A 15,934-nucleotide genomic window follows, 5' to 3' on the forward strand; every position below is an offset into this window, starting at 1 on the left:
ACATGCCGACCCACCAGCACCTTACTTCCTTCATGGCAACTCACCTCTTATATACCTTGGGCAAACCTCAGGAACCATGTTGACAAAGGTATGTGCCTATTTATGATGTCACGATTAAAACAAAACATTCAATACAATGAAATTCATTCAACTGATCTCTTATAACAACAAATGTTTCACTTGAGCATTTAATTTCTTATGAAAACAAATATCTCTATCCTATAATAATTTGGAGCTCTCAAACTGCTCACTTAACAGGCATCCCACTGTGATAGTGCGAGGTTGTAAAATTAGTCATACAGCACAAATCCTACAATGAAAGCCCTCAGGCTTATGCCAACAGACAGAGTGAAAGCACTGTTTTTTAAACTCTGCATATTTTTTAAAGTTAAAGCCCAGCAGAGTAAAATCCTTTGACAGTTTTGACACTTCCAATAAGTTTTGACAGCTCTTTGACGTGACAGTTGCAATAGGGTTATGCGCTTTTACGCACATTCTTCTCTAATTTAATAACCCCAGAAAGCTCCTGTCCTTTTCCAACAGAGGGCACCCAACCTTTACCAATGGTCTCCCAGGATCATATCCAAAGTGTACTTACCTCTCCAAACGGTACCCCTTGAAACAAATGCACAAGGTTCAGATCTTCTCCAACAGGTCTAATCCACACATGAAAATCACATGATTGGTGGCAGTTCCTGATTCTGCTGAGGCAAAATATGCCCCCAATACCATCACCCCCACCATGAAAATTCTAAGGAGTAAAATACTTTCTGGTGGTAATTTCGAGAAAGCAGTCCGCATGAATCCAGAACAGGAATACTCATGCTAATTTCTTTCAATAGAATTATTATTCACAGGAGGAACTGTAGCACACACATGATCAGACTACTGTACACAACTGACTGTCTCTATTTATCTTCTATCCTTCATTAAATGTTTTAAATCTAGTTTCAATCTACCTGTGGTAAAACAAAATTTAAAAAGTTCAGGATTTTATTTGTGGTAATTTTCTAATTAAACTTCTTCAAATGTTCAGATTTTCATTGTTGGGGCATGAGCGCTATCTGGATTCTGTCCCATAACTGTTGGTGCAAAGGCAAACACAGACTGCCAAGGCTGGCTGTTTAAAAGGCCATTTGATAACTTTGTGCTGTTTATAATAAAAACAGTAAAGCTGTCTAAAACTCACCCCTCACATCTCACCCCTCCCCAAACACACCTTGCCCCATCCATGCCAATGCATGCCCCTCACTCACCACCAATGGCACCTCATTATCCCCATGCCAACTTAGAGAAAACTCATGCCTAACCATACCACCACTCATGTCCTTATTCACCCCATAGCCACTCACCTAGTATCCACCATGGGCAGGATTGAACCCAGGTCCTCGGCGCTGTGAGGCAGCAGTGCTAACCACTGCACCACTGTGTTATCCCTTGAGCTTTTCTGTCTTTGCAAAAAATTCGACCCCCTGTTATTGATCAAAATGTACCACTTCCATTACAGGTTCCATGCACTGACTGTTCTAATTTGCTCATAACTAGTTACTTTTCCAGTGGCTGTCTCGCATATGTGTTTAATGCCCCAGTTTTTATATCCTCGTCCACTTATATACACATTCTGTACAGGAGAGAAATATCTAGAACTAATAATAGAAATGTTGTCATTCTTGAAGCTTTGTAATAGATGATTCTCAGCTAAAAGGTCAATACTTCTGGTATCTTCCCTTTCTGACCTCTTTTTGTTTTTAATCATGCTTACCTTGGGATATAAATAAGCTTTTCTATAAAATATAAGAGTTCTGTGAATGCAATTTTAGAAAAATATGAAACATTTTACCTTATGTGTACTATTGATATCCTTTGAATTGTATCCATAATTTGTACATGGATTGCCTTAAATCATTCTCATTCTAAGACTAATCACACCTTAGAAGTCAGAGAATAAAAAAATAACACACTAAATAATTTTTATGCTTTAAAATAAATATTCCTGCTATCTTAGTCCAGAGATGGAATATTTATATTGTCAGCTTAGCAAGTTATAATAACCAAAGCATTAACAAAAGATGTGTCTGCAGACTCTGGATTTCTAGATGATGTGAACTATGATAGCATCACTCTTGGCCCTGGGTATGATCGGCCATTCCAGTTTGACCCGAATGTAAGAGAACCCAAGACCATCCAGCTGTATAAGCACCTCAACCTGAAGAGCTGTATCTGGACATTTGACGCTTACTATGATATGACAGAACTGATTGATGTCTGCGGTGGCTCAGTGACAGCTGACTTCCAGGTGATTATTTCCACCAACATTTGCATGCTCAGCCTTAGGTAAACATAGTTTACAATTATTTGACTGACAATGGTCCAAATTATAAGTATCTTCACTTTGCATCTCTGCCAGTTAAATGAAAGACTGCCATCACAGTTAAAGTAATGCTCTGCTGTGGTATTTTCTATTATTTTGACCAGAGAAAAAATTGATATTCAGGCGCGGGATTCTCCGACCCCACTCCGGCTCGGAGAATTGCCGGGGGCTGGCGTGAATCCCGCCCCTGCCGGTTGCCGAATTCTCCGGCACTGGATATTCGGCAGGGGCGGGAATCGCGTCGCGATGGGCCGAAGTCCCGCTGCTGGAATGCCTGTCCCACCGGCGAGGATCAAACCACCTCTCTTCCCAGCGGGACTAGGTGGCGCGGGCGAGGCCCTGGGGGGGGGCGATCTGGCCCCGGGGGGTGGTGCCCCCATGGTGGCCTGGCCTGCGATCGGGGCCCACCGATCCGCGGGCGGGCCTGTGCCGTGGAGGCACTCTTTTCCCTCCGCCTCGGCCACAGTCTTCACCATGGCCAACGCGGAAGAGCCACCACCCCCCTGCGCATGCGCGGGGATGACGTCAGCAGCCACTGACGCTTGTGCGGACTTCCACCACCCGGCGAAGTCCTTTCGGCCCCGGCTGGCGTGGCGCCAAAGGCCTTTCCCGCCGGCTGGCAGCACGCCAACCACTCCGGCCCCTCAACGTGAGGGCTTGGCCCGATGCTGGAGTGGTTCACGCCACTCCATCCCGCCGGGACCCCCCGCCCTGCCGGGCAGGGGAGAATCCCGCCCCAGATTTTAAATTTTTTAAAACTATCAAAAAAAGAGGTTTAAACAACACTTAATGACATCTCGAAGGACTTTATGATCAGCTGCCACGAAGGTTAACACAGGGGCCTCACAAACATCAAGTCACATGAATAGTATCTTTGATTTTGACGGTGGTGGTTGAGGGAAGAATATTGGCCTGCATTGCCTGTGACATTTGCATCTGAAAAAAACAAGCAGATGGAACTTTAGTTGAATATCTTATGTGAAAGGTAGAACTTCAACAATGAAACACACCCTTGTTACTGCCCTGAAATATGTATTTAAATAGTGTGCTCAAGACATGGCACATGCATTGAACTCATAGTGGGTCATTTTGACATTGGGCAATGGTGTGATGGATGATATAAGGTCGGTCACCATTATACACCTCTCACAATGTTTGTTTCTATTGACTTTAAAGATTACTGAGCTGACATTCATTTTACACTGTCACCCAAAGTCACAATTGCTCCCACGGACTTCTAACTCAGAATGGGAATGCTAACAAATGAGACAAACCTACATCACAGTTAAAGTATTTCAAAAAGTGATTATTTAAGTTGAAGTATTGCTTATTATGTTTGGGCTATCTTCTCACTTAAGACCATTACTAATTAGACTAACCATTCAGTTTATTTACACCCTCTTACGCAGCACGGTAGCATTGTGGATAGCACAATTGCTTCACAGCTCCAGGGTCCCAGGTTCGATTCCGGCTTGGGTCACTGTCTGTGCGGAGTCTGCACATCCTCCCCGTGTGTGCGTGGGTTTCCTCCGGGTGCTCCGGTTTCCTCCCACAGTCCAAAGATGTGCAGGTTAGGTGGATTGGCCATACTAAATTGCCCACAGTGTCCAAAATTGCCCTTAGTGTTGGGTGGGGTTACTGGGTTATGGGGATAGGGTGGAGGTGTGGACCTTGGGTAGGGTGCTCTTTCCAAGAGCCGGTGCAGACTCGATGGGCCGAATGGCCGCCTTCTGCACTGTAAATTCTATGATCTATGATTATCAATCAAGGTTTAGATTTTGTGTAGTGATTGTGTGTCATTAGTCAGAGTCTACATCTTGCGGGTGAGATCAGAGACTTTGCAGAACAATTCCTTGGCAGGCCAATGGATTGTGATGGGTTCATAGTGAACTGGATCATTTTCATAGACTGTGGAGCAAAGGGTTTAATGGGCCCTAAAGGTTTTCTCCTGTGTCACATTTTCTTATGTTCTGTTAATTGGCAGGTACGGGATTCTGCCCAGTCGTTCCTGACCGTGTCAGTGCCATTGTACGTCTCTTACATTTATGTAACAGCACCAAGAGGCTGGGCTTCACTTGAGCATCACACTGAGATGGAGTTCTCATTCTTTTATGACACAGTTCTATGGAGAACAGGTAAGAAAGATGGTTGCAAATAATTCTTTTTATTTACTTTTGTTTTTCATTTATCCAATGTAGCGTTTTTCATTTCGTCTTGTTACTTAATGCAGGCATACAAACTGACAGTGTATTGTCAGCACGACTTCAGATAATACGGATTTATATCAGGGACGATGGTCGTCTTGTCATTGAATTCAAGACTCATGCAAAATTTCGAGGCAAGTAATTTATTTATAGATTGATGGATGTTGAAAAAGAGAAAAGCGAGTGTTCACCGAAGGATTAGCTGTTGGTTAGAATTGATAATTTAGGAAAGAAAATCATGTGTTCTATAAATCACTTTTCTCAGAATAACATAATTCATATTCAACAATTTGTTGGTATAGTCTATTGAATGTAAAATGTAACATTACCTTTTGATATAGTGATAGAAAGAAATAATGAGTACTTAGAGAAGTAATCTAACGAGATCTTCAAACACATCAGGACACAGATTCTAGCAATGCTATTCCCAAACCTGGGGCGAAATTCTCCAGTATCGGCGCGATGTCCGCCGACTGGCGCCCAAAATGGCACAAATCAGTCAGGCATCGCGCCGCCCCAAAGGTGCGGAATGCACCGCATCCTGGGGGGCCGAGCCCCAACCTTAAGGGGCTAGGCCCGCGCAGTATGAATTTCCGCCCCGCCAGCTGGCGGAAAAGGCCTTTGGTGCCCCGCCAGCTGGCGCCGAAATGACATCTCCGGGCGGCGCCTGCGCGGGAGCGTCAGCGGCTGCTGACGGCATTCCCGCGCATGCGCAGTGGAGGGAGTCTCTTCCGCCTCCGCCATGGTGGAGACCGTGGCGAAGGCGGAAAGGAAAGAGTGCCCCCACGGCACAGGCCCGCCCGCGGATCGGTGGGCCCCGATCGCGGTCCAGGTCACCGTGGGGGCACCCCCCGGGGCCAGATCACCCCGCGCCCCCCCCAGAACCCCGGAGCCCGCCCACGCCGCCTTGTCCCGCCTGTAAGGTAGGTGGTTTAATTTTCGCCGGCGGGACAGGCATTTTAGCAGCGGGACTTCGGCCCATCCGGGGCGGAGAATCGCGGGGAGGGGCCCGCCAAATGGCGCGGCGCGATTCCCGCCCCCGCCGAATATCCAGTGGTGGAGAATTCGGCAACCGGTGGGGGCGGGATTCACGCCAGCCCCCGGCGATTCTCCGACCCGGTGGGGAGTCAGAGAATCTCGCCCCATGGCCGAAATTCTCCGGAAACGGCGTGTTGTCCGCCAACTGGCGCCCAAAACGGCGCAAATCAGTCGGGCATCGCACCGCCCTAAAGGTGCGGAATGCTCCGCATCTTTGTGGCCGAGCCCCAACCTTAAGGGGCTAGGCCGGCGCCGGACGAATTTCCACCCCGCCAGCTGGCGGAAAAGTCTTTGGTGCCCCGCCAGCTGGCGCGGAAATGACATCTCGGGGCGGCGCATGCGCGGGAGCGTCAGTGGCCGCTGACGGCATTTCCGCGCATGCGCAGTGAAGGGAGTCTCTTCCACCTCCGCCATGGTGGAGACTGTGGCGAAGGCGGAAGGGAAAGAATGCCCCCACAGCACAGGCCCGCCCGCAGATTGGTGGGCCCCGATCACGGGCCAGGCCACCGTGGGGGCACCCCCCGGGGCCGGATCGCCCCCCCGCCCGTGCCGCCTTGTCCCGCCGGTAAGGTAGGTGGTTTAATCTACGCCGGCGGGACAGGCATTTTAGCGGCGGGACTTCGGCCCATCCGGGCCGGAGAATCGCGGGGGGAGGGGGCCTGCCAACCGGCGCGGCGCGATTCCCGCCCCCGCCGAATATCCGGTGGTGGAGAATCCGGCAACCGTCAGGGGCGGGATTCACGCCAGCCCCCGGCGATTCTCCGACCCGGCGGAGGGTCGGAGAATCTCGCCCCAGATTCCAGACCCAATTCCAGTGACTCTGGCCACACAACAGAAAATTTACAGCACAAAATATTGCTAACCAGAATTCTGTTCCAAGAGGAGCAGATTTCTGAGCTTTCCTAAGCTATAAGAGCAACAGACATCACTATCTGTTTTTAATAACGTATAACTATTTTTACCTCTGTAACTGGTTTCATTTAGTTATTGATTTATTTTGCACCAACAGCATTGCTAGTTTAGCCATGGTATTGCAATGTAATTATAGTTATACTGTAGGTCTAATGATGGGTTGATACTGCAAATTTGTGAAGAAATAATTTTCCCCTTTTTTATGAGGTTCTGGGTGGAGTTATTTCAGGAAAGCCTTCAATTTCTGGGAGGTCCTTTGTCAGGGGGTGGGGGGTAGATTATTTTCCAGTAACGCTGCCCTTAAAAATGGCCACAATTTCTTTCTGCTCATTTTAGAGCACAAGACCATAAGACGTAGGAGCAGAATTAGGCCACTCGGCCCATCGAGTCTGCTCCGCCATGGCTGATATTTTCTAATCCCCATTCTCCTGCCTTCTCCCCATAACCCCTGATCCCCTAATTAATCAAGAACCTATCTATCTCTGTCTTAAAGCCATTCAGTGATTTGGCCTCCACAGCCTTCTTGCAGCAAAGAGTTCCACAGATTCACCACCCTCCGACTGAAGAAATTCTTCCTCATCTCTGTTTTAAAGGATCGTCCCTTTAGTCTGAGATTGTGTCCTCTGGCTCTAGTTTTTCCTACAAGTGGAAACATCCTCTCCACGTCGACTCTATCCAGGCCTTGCAGTATCCTGTAAGTTTCAATAAGATCCCTCCCTCATCCATCTAAACTCCAACGAGTACAGAACCAAAGCCCTCAACCGTTCCTCATATGACAAGCTCATCATTCCAGGGATCATTCTTGTGAACCTCCTCTGGACCCTTTCCAAGGCCAACACCTCCTTCCTTACATATGGGACCAAAACTGCTCACAATACTCCAAATGGGGTCTGACCAGAGCCTTATACAGCCTCAGGAGTAGATCCCTGCTCTTGTATTCTAGCCCTCTCGACATGAATGCTAACTTTGCATTTGCCTTCCTAACTGCCAACTGAACCTGCACATTAACCTTAAGAGAATCGTGAACAAGGACTTCCAAGTCCTTTGTGCTTCTGATTTTCTGAGCATTTCCCCATTTAGAAAATAGTCTATTTTCCTCCTTCCAAAGTGCATAACCTCACACTTTTCCACATTGTATTTCATCTGCCACTTCATTGCCCACTCTCCTAGCCTGCCCAAATCCTTCTGCAGCTCCCCTGCTTCTTCAATACTACCTGTCCCCCGACAGATCTTTGTATCATCCGCAAACTTAGCAACTGTGCCTTCAGTTCCTTCTTCCAAATCATTAATGTATATTGTGAAAAGTTGTGGTCCCAGCACAGACCCCTGGAGACACACCACTAGTCACCGGCTGCCACCCTGAAAAAGACCCTTTATCCCCACTCTTTGCCAGTCAGCCAATCCTCTATCCATGCAAGGATCTTACCCTTAACACCATGGGCTCTTCACGCATTTAACAGTCTCCTATGTGGCACCTTGTCAAAAGCCTTCTGGAAATCTAAATAAATTACGTCCACTGGTTCTCCTTTGTCCGACTTCCTTGTTACCTCCTCAAAGAACTCTTAACAGATTTGTCAGACATGACCTCCCTTTGACAAAGCCGTGCTGACTCAGTCCTATTTTATCATGCCCTTTCTTTTTTTAAATAAATTTAGAGTATCCAATTCATTTTTCCAATTAAGGGGCAATTTAGCATGCCAATCCACCTACCCTGCACATCTTTGAGTTGTGGGGGCAAAACCCACGCAAACACGGGGAGAATGTGCAAACTCCACACGGACAGTGACCCAGAGCCGGGATCAAACCTGGGACCTCAGCGCCATGAGGCTGAGGTGCTATCCACTGCTCCACCGTGCTGCCCTTATCATGCACTTCCAAGTACTCCGCAATCTCATCTTTAATAATGGACTCTAAAATCTTACAAATGACAGCGGTGTTATGCCTTCTGGGACCCTTCCTGCCTCCAGTAATTCCTGAAAGAACACCACCAATGCCTCCACAATCTCCTCAGCTACCTCTTTTAGAACCCTGGGATGTAGTCCATCCAGTCCAGGTGAATTATCCACCTTCAGACCTTTTAGTTTCCCCAGAACCTTCTCCTTAGTAGTGGCCACTGCACTCTCCTCTGCCCCCTGATTTCCTGGAACTCTGGCATCCCACTGGTGTCTTCCACCGTGAAGACTGATGCAAAGTAACTATTCAGTTCGTCTGCCATTTCTTTGTTTCCCATTATTACTTCTCCAGCCACATTTTCCAATGGTCCAATGTCTATTTTTGCCTCTCTCTTACCTTTTATATATTGGAAAAACTCTTCCTATCTTCCTTTATATTATTAGCTAGCTTGCACTCATATTTCACCTTCTCTCCCCTTATTGCTCTTTTAGTTATCCTCTGCTCGCTTTTAAAGAATTCCCAATCCTTTGGCTTCTCACTAATCGTCGCCATTTTGAAAGCTTTTTCTTTTGCTTTTATGCTGTCCTTAACTTCCCTCGTCAACCATGGATGCCTTGTCCTCTCCTTAGCATGTTTCCTCCTCCTTGGAATGAATTTACGTTGTGCCTCCTATTAACTCCCAAAAACTCCTGCCATTGGTGTTCCACTGTCTTTCCTGCTAAGCTCCTTTTCCAATCAAATCTGTCCAGCTCCTCCCTCATGTCTTTGTAGTTACCCTTATTTAATTGTAATACCGTTACATCTGATTCCAGCTTCTCCCTCTCAAACTGCAAAATGAATTCTATCATATTGTGGTCACTGCTCCCTAAGGGTTCCTTCATCTTAAGTTCCCTAATCAAGTCTGCCTGATTCCACATCACCAAATCCAAAATTGCCTCTTCCCTCTATGTTTGGGTGCATCACATCTGCTGACCGCATCTAAATAATAGTAAGTAGGCATTGCTTATGTATCTGCTGTTATTTTCTTTTCTCCACTGCCTCCAATAATAATAATAATCTTTATTAGTGTCACAAGTCGACTTACATTAACACTGCAATGAAGTTACTGTGAAAAGCCCCTAGTTGCCACGCTCCAGCGCCTGTTCGGGTACACAGAGGGAGAATTCAGAATGTCTAATTCACGTAACAGCATGTCTTTTCAAGATTTGGGGGAGGAAACAGGAGTACCCTGAGGAAACCCACACAGGCACGGGGAGAAGGTGCAGACTCAGCACAGACAGTGACCCAAGCCGAGAATCGAACCTGGGACCCTGGTGTTGTGAAGCAACAGTGCTAAACACTGTGCTACCGTGCTGCCCCGAAACAGCTACTTCTCCAGTCCATGCATTGTCTCACTGTTCCCTTATTTCTTCCCATAATTTTCTGTACTGACTTTGAACTACGTCTACTTCTGAGCCCTCCACAGAACAGCGATTTACCAAGAACCCTACTCATTCATTTGTTTCTGTCATTGCCATGAAGCTGCTGCAATTAGTGCACCACTAAACGAGCACAGAATATCCACTCCCATAGTGATTTTGTGTACTGCTGTCATTTATAATTCCAGTCACATAGAGCTGGACTCAGATTGAAAAGTAACATCAGCACTGGAAACCTGCCAATAAGTTAATCAGTTGATCCAAGTGCAGAAAAATATGACTGAGTCACAGCAGGTTCCGACCAATGGGCAGATATCTTGCTTAAACCAGTTCCAGCCTCATCCTGCCATGAATAAAGTTCACCATCCTATGTTATGTATAATAAAAGTAGGGATTGACTGTTTACAGTAAATAGTTCATTTGTGTCACATAAGCCTCCATTGCTAGAGGAATGGAGTTTAAGACTAAGGAGATTATGCTCCAACTGTATAAGGTGTTAGCAAGGACACACCTGGAGTATTGTGTTCAGTTTTGGTCTCCTTACCTGAGAAAGGACGTACTGGCGCTGGAGGGTGTGCAGAGGAGATTCACCAGGTTAATCCCAGAGCTGAAGGGGTTGGATTACGAGGCGTGGTTGAGTAGACTGGGGCTGTACTCGTTGGAATTTTAGAAGGATGCGGGGGGATCATATGGAAACATAAAATTACGAAGGGAATGGATAGGTTGTTTCCACTGGCGGGTGAAAGCAGAACGAGGGGGCATAGCCTTAAAATAAGAGGAAGTAGATTTAGGACTGACTTTAGGAGGAACTATTTCACCCAAAGGGTTGTGAATCTGTGGAATTCCTTGCCCAGTGAAGCAGTTGAGGCTCCTTCATTAAATGTTTTCGAGATAAAGATAGATAGTATTTGGAAGAACGAAGGAATAAAAGGTTATGGTGTTCGGGCGGAAAAGTGGAGCTGAGTCCACAAAAGATCAGCCATGATCTCATTGAATGGCGGAGAAGGCTCAAAGGGCCAGATGACATCCTCCTGCTCCTAGTTTTTATGTTCTTATGTTTAAGTACTCTGAGCACTGCATCCACAGCATTTCCTCATTTGGATCGAGCAAACATTGAAATCATGTCAGTATTCTGAATCTAGACTTTCATCTTGACTTCAAAGCTGTCCCATGCTGATTATAATCAGTGACATCTCTTAAAAGAAGGGGTTCCTCCCACCTCCAAAGTGTAAAGTAGGCAGCCAAACGGAGAAAGGCAAGTTGACTGTTATTGCACTGTCAGAAAATTGGGAAAGATTGGCATAGGTAGAGCAGGATTTTAATGATGGAAGAGTAAAGCTGAAGTTAAAATTGAAAATATACTCCCAGATGTTGTTGAGTTAGCAAATATCAGATAATCCTCATCACTATCTCCTGACCGTATTAGAAATGTGCACGTGTGGATAGAGAACAAAATAAAATGCATCCAAATGCTGGCATAAAAGTGCTGTTCTGAGCAGAGAGAGAAGAAGCCTTAACCTGGTATGTGTGTTACTTTCCAGGTCACTTTGTGATGGATCACCACACGTTGCCAGGGCAGAAGTCTCAAATTGTAGCTCCTGATCATTTAGGGGGTATTGAATTTGACCTGCAATTGCTCTGGAGTGCTCAGACATTTGATTCCCCATATCAGCTATGGCGAGCAACTAGTTCTTACAACAGGTAAAGTAAAAAGCCAGCTTCCTTGCTGGCCTAATGCTTTTTAAGGAGTGCCGCAAATTAAAAGTAGATTTTAAACATGCTAGTCTTTTACATATGAAAGCAGAATGCGATTTTATTCTGAACTGTCAGCTGCCATGTTTTGGAACAACGTAGATGCTAATCTAACTTTTTCACTTATGGTAATGAGATGCTTTGTTTCTTCATACTGTTTGTTCTGAGAAGGTTGATAGGCGTGTTTTTTTTTCCCTTGGATCAATTTCTGTAACTACAACGAGCTAAATGTAAAACTTCTCATTGAACTGCGCTTGACACAAAAAATAAATACCTGTTTTGCATATGAGATTAAATCTTCTCTCCAACACCCCCCCCAACCCAAGTTAGTTCGCACAGCCACAGAGATCACTTTATCTACTAAGAATGCATGTACTGAGGAGAGACAACCAACATTAATTTCCAGTTAGGCTGCCTCAATCATTCATTGTAACTTGAGAAGAGGATCTGCAGAAATCTGGGGGGGGGGGGGAAGCATTAAATCCGTTTTTTTGCCCCGCAAGCTCCCCCTGGATTCTCCCTCAAACTGACAGTGGGCGATATTCAACCCCAATGTTGTCCCAGTTATGGTATACGGTAGCCTTCATAAAAACTGTAATTCTCTACCAAACAGCGGCATCAATATTCAACAATTGTCATTTGTCATTTTATAAAAATAAAATAAAATTCTCTTTTCACAATGTGTTCCTTGGGTTCATCTGTTTATTTTGAAAATTAAATTATTCCTGGGGGTATGGGGGTAAAGCATAGTATTTGTATTTTGAGACACATTCCAGGGAATAATTAACCCATGTGTCAAAACCAGAAATTGTAGGCAGAAATATTCTTCCAGTAGCCTCGCAATATATGGCAAGTGTAAAATGAGAACATGGGCGTGATATAATGGAAAAGTTTCTAAGTGTCACCTGTGTTGGGTTTGCTGGGTGTCGTCCGTATCTTCCCTGCACCCCCCCCCCCCCCCCCCCCCCCTCCCCCCGCGGCTCTGGGGACAAGTTCCCCACCGCTATTAGTCACTTTATTGGGTCCTGGGGAGTTTCTGCCCAGACAGGCCCACACTTCAAATTTTCTTCCGTCACTGGGGAGCTGAACTTGCTGGCTAGACTGGCTCCTCCGAGATCAGGCTACCATTTCAAAAGGGTGCCCCGATCTCTAAGTGAGCTTTAGGGCCCCTCATACCCCCACCCACGGATAATGGCCGGGATTCTCCGAAATCCCTGCCAAGCGTTGACGGCGGCGTCAAAACCGGGGCGAGCAACGCCGGCGTCAACGGGCCACCAAGCCCAGGCATTCACTCCTAGGGGGCTAGGACGGCACCGGAGTGCTATGCGCTGCTCTGGTGCCGGAAGCCGGCCCGCCACGACTGGCGAGGGTCTACACATGAGTGCCACATCCGGTGCGGATCCATGCATGCGCGCCACGGCCGTCTCCACGCCCAACATGGCGGAGCCCTACAGGGGCCCGGTGCGGAGAAACATAGGCCTCCCCCGGAATGATCCCACCCGCCAATCAGTTGCCCCCCAATCGCTGGCCTGGCCATCATGGAGTCCCCCACCCCCGGAGTCGGCTCCCCCTGTCCCCCCACCAGGACGGCCCCTGCAGCCAGAACTCCGAGGTCCTGCCGGATAGGATCATGCGTAAACGACGCCGGCGAGCACTCGGCCCATCGAGCGCGGAGAATCGCCGGGGGGGGGCGCTTTTAATGGCCCCTGACCGCCGGCGGAATTGGCACCGAGAATCGGCAGCGTGGCGGGATTCGCGCAGCCCCCCGGCGATTCTCCGACCTGGCGCGGGATCAGAGAATCCCGGCCAATGTCACCCCATACACATAGCCCACACCTTCCACCCCAAGTGATAACACCCTGCTAGGGGGTCACTGAGGGCTCCCTTTTCAGGCCCTCCCCCTTTCCAGAACCCCCACCCTTCACGCCTCCCAAAAGAAAATTTCAGAGGCCCCTTCATACCTGCTCTTCACTACCCCATCCTGCATACCCCCTCATCCCCAACCCTCCATTCCTGGGCATGACCTCCCCTCAGGTCCTAACCCTTAACAGTGCCACTTGGCACTTCACCCTGGCAGTGCTCCTGCCAACCTGACTGTACCACCTGGGCACCTTGGCAGTTCCAGCCTGGCAGTGCCTGGGTGCCAGACTGAGAGCCAGGATACCACCCTGCCCTTTCCCTGACTACACAGGGGCCTCCAATGGCCTTGCCTGTGACACCTGGTCCACATTTGTGTGGGCTAGCACTAATCGACACTCGCGTGATCAATCACTGCAGAGCCGGTCAGATCCTGGGAGGCAGTTCGATAGGGGGGGTCCTTCTCGTTAACGATATGGAGATTGGCCTTAATTGGTGATTATTGGTTTCTCACCACGTCGCAGTGGGTCTGGATCTGGATCCCACCAACAGGTGTGGGCTGGTTAGATTGGAAACTGATCGGCACCCGACCAGGTTTCCGATTTCAGACTCTCCCGCGACTAACCGGCTGGCTCGGATTCATGCCCAGCGTGCAGGGCCGTTAGATTGCGCCCCATGTGATTAGCGAACACAAAATGTTTCCCTTAATCTTTGTTGATGTAGCTTAACTGCAGGATTTGGCAGATTCATTGATGGATTCAGATTTTTGAAACCATTTCTTGATAAGGCAATCTATGAGATCAATGAGATAATAATAATTCCATTTACATAAGAGCAACTAGGGATCGGCAATAAATTTTGGCCTATCCAGTGATGCCCACATCCTGTAAAAGAAAATTGAAAAAAAAGCAGAGAAATTTCTATCAGCTGTACTCATGTACCAATGTGTAATGTGTTTATAATTGTTAATTAAATTGGGGAGATGGCAATGTTATACAAATGTAATATTCTTCTGATAGTATCAACACAAGTCATTTTTAAACATTATCCTAAATCACATTGGACAATCTCAAAATGCCCCACACAATGAATAACGTTTGAAGTGTAGTGACTGGAATTCTGTTGGGAAAATTAAGTGGGTAGTAAAATCTAGGCAATACAATAGGCAATAAAAATTGGACAACTCATGCAATTTATGTTAAAGAAATTCAGCCAGACCAGCACCTTCAAGAATCCAAATTAATATCCAAAAAATGAGTCTATTTTGTCTAGCTAAGTCCAGAATGTGAATGACATTGAATTCTGTTGAACACATTTTGAAAGCTAACAGCTTGGGATTTAGAGCTGACAAAAGGAACAAACATGTTGAATTTTTCTGACTTTCCTTTTGTAGAATCGTTTAAAATTCTTATCTTTAATTGACATGGTTCTTTGTCATTACTTACTATTTCTATGTGATTTTTTAGCCGGTCAGAATTTGAAACTGAGTAAGTATACTTCTCAGCAAATTATCATTTGTGACATTCCATTTTTAAAATCTTTTGAATCCACAAAAATAGTTGCAATGAAGGTTTCATCAAGCAAATGTTAATTCAATGCATTTTTGTTAATTGTACTAGATTAAATAGGATATAGTAGGATATCTGTCAGCTCGTCAATAGGCTCATTTTGAGATATATGATATGTCAGCAACCTTTTAAAGAATTTGCATGATAATTTTTTTTCTTCTCTACAGAAAAGATTATTCGGGCGAGTACACAATCTTTCTGATCCCCTGCACTGTACAACCCACACAACCTTGGATCGACCCTGGAGATAAGCCACTGGCCTGTACGGCACATGCTTCTGAAAAGTATGGGCATGTTACAATTCCGCTACTCAAATATTTCTTCAACTTCCGCACAAAATGTGTAAAATCCAGTCATTTCCCATTTTTTCTGTCATGGGAAATTACTTTGTGCTGTTTTATCATTAAACCTACATAAAATTAGAGATGTAAGCTCCAACTTATCTGAAGAGTTCAGATTACTCAGTAGTTTACAGAAGTAAAACGGGAGATACATTTACAACACACTGCACCTTTTCCAATCTCGTAATCACTGAACCACCTGTATAATGCCAATGATAATGAAAAGAGCTAAAATTATGGGATTTAAGACTGAAAGAGACAATTATGTTGTCACCACTGTAAAATATTATGCTGTCCCATGTTTTACAGGAGAGAAAGAAAATCACGTGTAACTTTTATTATCTGAAAAAGGGTCCTCAAAATTCATGCAAAGGGGTACAACTTGAGTGCCAGTTACATTTGCCATATAAGTAGAGCCTTATTTAGTTAAGAAACCCAGATCTGAGTTTTGCAAAGCCAGCTTATGTGCAAAAAGGCATGGAATAAAACTAATCAAAGCAAGTTGTATTAATCAAACGGCCAGAAAAATGAAGTAACTGGCTTTATTTGACGAAGTTATTATTCACATATTGTTAGGTGA

At 46.0% G+C, this 15,934-nt stretch overlaps 1 protein-coding gene across 2 annotated transcripts in view; it reads left to right on the forward strand.

The window, feature by feature from the left end:
• fras1 (Fraser extracellular matrix complex subunit 1) overlaps positions 1-15,934 on the forward strand; it is a 714,708-nt gene that overhangs the window by 672,027 nt on the left and 26,747 nt on the right. For both annotated transcript variants that reach the window (XM_072496214.1, XM_072496215.1), the window contains 5 exons: positions 2,082-2,296; positions 4,356-4,506; positions 4,602-4,709; positions 11,378-11,537; positions 15,181-15,297. In XM_072496214.1, the coding sequence (XP_072352315.1) occupies positions 2,082-2,296; positions 4,356-4,506; positions 4,602-4,709; positions 11,378-11,537; positions 15,181-15,297 (751 nt within the window). The remainder of the gene's footprint in view (positions 1-2,081; positions 2,297-4,355; positions 4,507-4,601; positions 4,710-11,377; positions 11,538-15,180; positions 15,298-15,934) is intronic.

The sequence above is a fragment of the Scyliorhinus torazame genome, chromosome 3, assembly GCF_047496885.1.
Source record: "Scyliorhinus torazame isolate Kashiwa2021f chromosome 3, sScyTor2.1, whole genome shotgun sequence".
Classification (NCBI taxonomy): Eukaryota; Metazoa; Chordata; class Chondrichthyes; order Carcharhiniformes; family Scyliorhinidae; genus Scyliorhinus; species Scyliorhinus torazame.